The 7,544-nt window shown below is 35.8% G+C and overlaps 1 protein-coding gene across 2 annotated transcripts; it reads right to left on the bottom strand.

Annotated features, from left to right (window-relative positions):
* On the bottom strand, positions 7-6,970 carry LOC107639793 (synaptotagmin-4-like). 2 transcript variants are annotated; one of them, XM_021121671.1, is made up of 12 exons: positions 6,782-6,970; positions 6,501-6,636; positions 5,522-5,623; positions 5,370-5,420; positions 4,811-4,931; positions 4,405-4,523; positions 4,228-4,326; positions 2,508-2,588; positions 2,335-2,420; positions 1,970-2,195; positions 981-1,142; positions 7-549 (listed from the first exon to the last, which is right to left on the bottom strand). In XM_021121671.1, exons 2-12 carry the CDS (start codon positions 6,603-6,605, stop codon positions 91-93), a joined length of 1,611 nt encoding a protein of 536 aa, XP_020977330.1. In that variant the 5' UTR covers positions 6,606-6,636; positions 6,782-6,970; the 3' UTR covers positions 7-90. The 2 variants fall into 2 exon arrangements, with proteins under 2 accessions (XP_020977330.1, XP_016198878.1); XM_016343392.2 differs by having other exon boundaries at positions 6,501-6,633.

Below are 7,544 nucleotides of genomic sequence, written 5' to 3'. Positions count from 1 at the left end.
TCAGATTTTATATGTATATATGAACTATTGTCAAAGCTCTACTAGAGTTCCAAGATGAATTTCATTACTCATGAAGTGTCCATGCAAGAATCACACAGGCCTAGGCTTTGCACCACCCCCACTCTCCTCATAATTGCTGATAGGCGTAGTTGAACCACTTTTTCTTCCACTTGGCCCTGCAAATGTTCTGCCTACAAACTTTCCTGCCTTGCTTAGTCCACTACCAACATTGCCAATGAAACCACCAGCAATGCCAGAGCCGCTGCTGCCGGGACTAGCACCGCTGCCTTGTCCGGATCCACTGCCACCTCCAATGCCGACAAGCCCTGCTCCAGCACTGACGCCACTGCCGACAACTCCAACGCCAGTGGCGACACCACTACCAACCATTCCAACACCGGTTCCAGCTACTGATGCTGCTCTATCTAGTGTCTGCTTTGTAGTCCCTACAACTCCCTCATCTCTACGTTTCTGCATTTCTTCTATTGCCTTTTTCTCTTCTTCTAATGCAGCCAATTGCTCTTCCTTGTTAAAATGATGATAAAAGACCTGAAAATTTCAATGTCATTGTAACTTAACCACACGTAAAGAGAACAAAATAGAGAAAGGAGCTATAATATGTCAAAGATAGCATGACCAAATAATAACAGCAACAAAGCTTTATTCCATTAGGTGAAGTGAACATGATCAAATAACAACATGTAACAAAAAGAAAGGGACCAACCCCAAAATTGTGTACAATTAGACCAACAAAAGTAGTCCAACAAATTGTTTTTGAGAAGAATTAAAGTTTGATTCCTACTCATTCTCTCTCTCAAATTTATTTTTCTTCCTACTTTCAAGAAATTACAAATTATTTGTACCAGTTACCAACTAAAATTTGTTCAGTTTAAGAAACTTTTAATAGTTTTCCAAATAGCACTTGTGATTTTGCAATGATTACAATGCCAAAAAAGAAACAAGATACGGTTAATTTATACCTTTACTGTCAAGGTTCCTCGATCCTTCTTGTCTTTAACCTTTGTATCAAGTGACGCTAGCAACCTCAACTCCTGCTCCTTTTCAGTTTCTTCCTCCAATTCACTAAGTGGAAATTTGGCTACTCCTAATCGCTTATCTTGCCCAATGTCTTCATCGAAAACCTATTTGCAAAGAGGGAGAAAGATGGAAGATTGAATTATTAAAATGTCTAGCTGGGTAAATACAAATGAATGCTCTGTTATTTTAAGACTTCATTGGATAAGAAAGCTGTTATGTGCCTATTTCAGCAAGAAAATATTCTCATATGTACCAGAGTGTAGAAATAACACTAGTGTCAATGTTGGAGCAACAAATTTTATAAGTAGGAGAAATATAGCATTCATATAATCTTGAAGTAATACCGTCAATAGATATTTAGATCAGCTTGCATTTGTTCAATATTTTTTATCTTGGGGGAGCACTTAACTAATTCTTAAAATAAATAATTATTACAAACTAAATGTTGAACAAAGTTTGCATAATTTATTGTGAAATAATCACAATTCAAATTATGGTTGTCCACACACCACAATTATAGTTGAGGATTTTGATACTCTAATGTTAGATAATGTGTAAAGTGACAGAGTAAGAAAGCAAGTTTAACCACACTCGAATTAAGATCCTTTTTTTTTTGGTGGACCCTACTTAATGATCCAAGGGAGATTTTAACCACTAATTTGCTTACTTTACACACTGACTAATTTCAAAAAATATACAATTAGGTCCTCAATATTTGATGGTTATTCATAGTTGTACAATACTTGTGGGAAAAATTGTCTGCTCTTTAACAAAAAACATTGCATAAACTAAATCCTATTCATCACAATTAAGTGATAATATTATGAATGGTGAGTTTGAAAAGTAGACTGCTAGTCAAATCAAAGCACTTGAATAGACCAAGAAAGAAAGCATCTAACACAAATGAAGGCAAAGTATAATGGCGTAAAACCTCAAAAATAATGGACTGAGTCTCCAGGTCTTCTGCAATCAGGTCAAATTTCTCATCCCAAACAGGATTCAGGTTGTTATCAACAACCTTGGTTTTAACCTTAAATATTGGTCGAATATGCAGAGCTACATAAGGATCAGATTTCCCAATCATTTCCATGTTCTTTAAATCATTTGCTTGAACCACCGTTACTGTAACCCTTCCACAGGGTTTAAGCTCCAGTTCACTGCAAACAACAAAGATGCTCCAATAGTGTGATAATAACATACTTGAGGATTCACATTTCCCAAAAAGAACACCATAGTTCTTGAATCCAGAAAGAAATACAACAAACAAAATAAAAAGTTCTATGATGTTCATATTACCTTGTATCAACAGGTACACCGCCAAGTGGAACAACAATCCTATGAGGCCATTGTAGCATATCAGTAACAATTGAGTTCACAGTATCCTGTGAAATGTTCAGTAAAAAGGTTAATGTATTATATATAACTCAAAAGGGAAAAAGGGAAACTTTCATGAAATGGATAGAACTAACATCAATCATATCTGAAACTCCAGGCAGTGCTGTCAAACTTCCACCAACAGCCTTCAGAATGTAATCAATTCTAGGCTTCGGCTGAATAAACATTAATGGAAAAGTCAGAAATTGCAAGGCTAAAATCAATAGTAGCATCTGTAAGACTGTAACACACCCTGACCCTAAGATCATAGAAGCTTCTAATTCTAATTTCCCCACTGCTCTTTCACTATAGCAGAAATATTAGAGATGAGGGTAAAAAGGGAAAAAAAGCAACAATAGGAATATTCACGTAACAAACTAACTGTCCACCTGGCACAGAGGGTGAGGGGCGTGAGCCTAGGGGTGCAGAGGTGTGATCTCACATGATTTGGAGAGAGAATATTATAGGTGTGAATTGAGTGTGAGGAATTAGACTCGATTCATTGTTATTTCCTTTTTCTGTTTCTGTTATTGCCACCATGGAAGCGAGAATGGATAGATTGGAGCGACAGATGGAAGAACAGACTAGAAACATGGAGTTGATCATGAAGATGCTGGAGGAGCTAAGTGGCAGAGAGAGGCACCACTCTAACGCTGGAGCGGCGGAGACGCCGGCGGCACGGGTAGAGGTGAACCGCAGAGTGGAGCTTCCGCATTTTGATGGAGAAGACGTACGTGGATGGTTGGTGAGAATCGAAAGCTACTTCCGATTGAAACAGATCGCATCCGAAGAAAAACTGAACTACGCAACCCTGGGTTTCGGTGGCGAGGCCCTCACATGGTTAGAGTGGTGGGAGGAGCAGACTCCACTCTTGTCCTGGGATAGGTTCAAGCAAGACCTACTGAAGAGGTTTCATCCCGGCGCGGCAGCGAATCCAATGGGACCGCTTCTGGAATTGAAACACACAAACACGGTGGCGGAGTATCGGCGCGAGTTCGAACTAGAGGTGTGGACGCAGAAGAATCTTGGGCATGAGACGCTAATGTGTATCTTCTTGAGTGGGCTGAAGAAGGAGATTCGGGCCGAGATGGCTGTTTCTGACTTTGAGAGCCTCCTAGAACTGATGGATCGCGCGGTGGCCATAGAGCACCGCAACGACGCCTGGCGCCAGGCAGGGATATTCCAAGGAGGGTGAACCCGACCCGGAGGAGGAACCAACACCCAAGGGACCCGATCCATCACAAGCCCAAATTCTGGCTCAAATTCGGAAACCAGTGGACTGGGAGGCAGCAGTGGAACAATTGGTCCAAGAAACATTGGAACCAGGAGATTGTCAACAGAGGATTGGTCACGTGTGGTAAGTGTGTGAGGAGTGTGTGGATGTGTTTAGTTACCAAACAAATTAAAACTTCTATCCTATTTTGTCTCTGTTTTAGTGTCTAAGCTCGAGATACACAAACCAAACGCAGCTGTAGTGCACTGCTAGGCTTATTCTACTGGTATAGTGGACTAGTGGTATCTATGTATGCCTTGCTGAAGAGTGCGTCGATTCGAATCTTAGCTATGTCTTAGAAGTGGTTATATAGAATTCATCGGATCTGTGTTATATATTGAGTCAGTAACTTGAAAAAGAAAAAGGCATCAGACCCCTATGACTTAAGTTTTACAATCCAAGTAACTTCTGAAATTTAACTGAATTTTCAAGTTTGATTACGTTGATCGCACTATGATAAATTAGTCAAACTACTAAACCACAAACATCTAGGTTTTTTTCCCACTAGGTGATCAATTATCAAGATTTGTTCGGCTTTTTACCTCAGCAAGTAGAGCAACAACAACAGCAGAAATGCATGGCATGTCTTCACAAAGTTGGAATATGACACGGATAACGGTGAAAACTTGGAGATCCTTCAACTGAAGAAATAAAACTCAGTATTTTGAGCATTTCATAAATCAACAAGAAATTCAATATAAAATACTGCTAAGTTTAACCTGAATTGGGATGGATGCAATTGTTGCATCAACAGCCAAAACAATATTGGGATCACCACCCCAACGGAAATCAATGTCCATTGTTATTTGGCCTTTCTTGAGACGCTGAACACGAATACCTGCATGGGTCAAGAAACTATTCATGCATTAATTCTTGATATACAAAATTGACCCAATAGGGAAATTAACAAAGGTAGATAACACAAGGATCGCATATAAATTGAATCTCCTAATTTTTGCATGGTTTTAGATTTTAATGGATGTTGCCAAGTGATGGCAGATCAAATTGGTTGGATAACGGATAATAAAGAAATGAAATCTCATTAAATAACATAAAGAGACATAAAAAAAAAAAAAATCTTACATAACCTGCTTCAAAAGGTTTCAAAATTTTGTTAGTAGATACCTTCAATCTTTGGAGCGACACTTCCAAGGGACAATTTACTGAACTTCAATGAACTAATACCCGGCGGTCTATACTGTTCCAATATTGGTTCAACAGATTCTCTTATGACCATTGATGCTGCCTAAACGAAAATATAATTCAAATCAAGCACAACTATCAGCAAGGGAGAGAAAATCAAGATTTATATAAATTGAACGAATAAATTATGAAATCGTAATAAAATCTAAATCATAAAATTGTCTGACCTAGTAGAAATTTGGTACAATCAATTGCTTCATTCAGAATCGTAATATCAAAAGATTTTAAGAGTTAAATCAAGATTACTGACAAACCAAAGCCATGTCTTGGTCTATCTAGACAAGATTCATTCAATATGCTCTTTTTCTCATTTAAACTCAACAAACAAGTGAGAAGCTATATAATGTTATATCATAAATTAACCTTAATATTTGATTATAAACTAAAAAATTAAAATGTATTCTGTAAAATGAACAAATAAAGTACAGAAACTATTGCAGATCATGATGAAAACAAATAAAGTGCATGCAAGCATACTCACATCTGCCACAAATGGCCAAAGTTTAGACAACTGCTTGTTTAGCCATTTCACCTGTAAGAGTCAATGAAGGGAAGCATCATACACAGCAATGCATATGCAACAAGAAACATAAATGTAGTAATCACAGTTTCAACAAGTGATGAGAATCCAACCTGCTCATATACAGGAAAAGATATCCATTCAGGAAAGTTATCACCACAAAGTCTCTTCACATCATCTCTGTTTAGGGATCCAAGGAGTTTAACATCAACTGCCTGCAGTAACATAAATGATATCAAGATAAGTGATATCAACAGATTAAAACACACCATTCTCAGTCCCCAAGCCTCCCCTTTTTCATTCTGCAGTTAAATCAAGACATACTCCACTACCCCGAGCAAAGTTGAAGTTCTTAAAAAAGCTGTAAAATTACAATAAGAGTCTTATGACAATCAGATAAATGAACTGCTAAGCTTGAAATCTGTCAGCTTTCTGCCTTTAATTTATCAGAGGAAATCAAATCCATATCTTTGTTTTTTTGGTTCTCACAATAGCTCCCAACTAGGCAGGTTAATGACCAATTCGTCGTGAATTGGAGCTCTATACAAGAATATGCCCTTCGCCAATGAGTTACCTAATATACAAGTGATATTCGTACACCCAACACTTATTTAAGTGACGAGCAAGCTGACCACTCGAACAATCCAGGTTGGTTAATCGAATCCATATCTATCAATTAGTGAAGTATCTCCTTACACTTCATTACCATTCCGATTGCTTAATAACAAGAAGAAGAACTTTATATTAACCAATTTCCTATGAGCTGTAAAAATGATAACATATATTATTTCTGCATATAATTTTCCATTTTTCCAGAAGCAATAATTCAAAAGTCATAACATATAGTCTACATTATTATATATAACATCCTTTATTATGAATGATCTCCAAGTCTTTTCTGTGTTTTACATATTCAAAACTCACTAGCTGAACATATCTCAAATTCATCAACTTTCCTAGCTTCAACACCATCTCTAAAACACTGATCAACAACAATTTTTAATATAAACAGCACAAGAACATTATTGGTTTCTAAAGATTATTAAATCCAAAAAGAAAGAAGAAAAGATTAAAATAACGAAATCATGACACCTTTGCAGTCCTTTTGGCGCTTCGGTATCTCATCATGCGATGCCACCCTGCCATCAATGCTATGCCAAATACCATCCCAAGAAACATCCCAGAAATCAAACCCATTTTCCCAGATTCCAAATAACACCAAATCCTTCTTCAACATAAAAGAATAAAATTAAATCAACGAAAAATATAAAAATCAAAAATAGAAATAATAATTTAATAAAGAAAACATATATTCAACGAAATGAACGTGCAAATCACTACAAACACAATGATCAAAAGAATTGGAAACTTACCGTTAAATGTGAGAAGAGGGATCAGAAAGGGTTGAATTGAACGTGCGAAGATGTAACCTTCAAATTGGAGTGATGATATTATTATGATTTAGGAATGGACGAAGCTAACCGTGCAAGAGTGCAACTGAAACGAAACAAGCTATGATTTTCTGTTACAAGTTATGGGACCCTCTCTTTCTCTCTCTTCCCTCTTGTGGGAATCCATTTTCTTATTATATATGTACTTTTTATTTTCTTCTTCCTTGCTAAAAATTTAATTTCTGTGTGTTATAATTTTTTTTTTTTTTAACCAAAGATATTAAGACTCGAACCTGCAACCTCTTAGAATAGAAAATACAATAACGTATTAAATCAAGCTAAATAATTGTCCGCTACGGAAAATTACTTATTTTCCTATGTTTTTATTGGTTATTAGTATACAATTTCATCGAATTTTAAAAACATGAGTGTAATTTATCCTAAAAATTATACGTTTGATGTACATTAGTATAAATATAAGAGAAACTATTTGGACCAATAATTTTTAATATTTTTAGTTATTATTTGGCTCGTATAAATATTAAATTATTTTTAACTAATAAATTTTATTAATTTATATGTATAAATTTTAAAAAACGTGAATGTAAACTGTATTAATTTATATATACACAAAATTAGTAAATATAAGTATAAATTATATATTTTTTGTATAAAATATTTATAAATATGAATATAAATTATTGTTAATTAAATGCTGATAAAAAATTAATAATATTTATTGATA

This window comes from Arachis ipaensis, chromosome B04 (genome assembly GCF_000816755.2).
Source record: "Arachis ipaensis cultivar K30076 chromosome B04, Araip1.1, whole genome shotgun sequence".
NCBI classification, from domain to species: Eukaryota; Viridiplantae; Streptophyta; class Magnoliopsida; order Fabales; family Fabaceae; genus Arachis; species Arachis ipaensis.
Note: the sequence above shows the minus strand (reverse complement) of the source record. Positions and strands in the feature narration are given on the sequence as shown.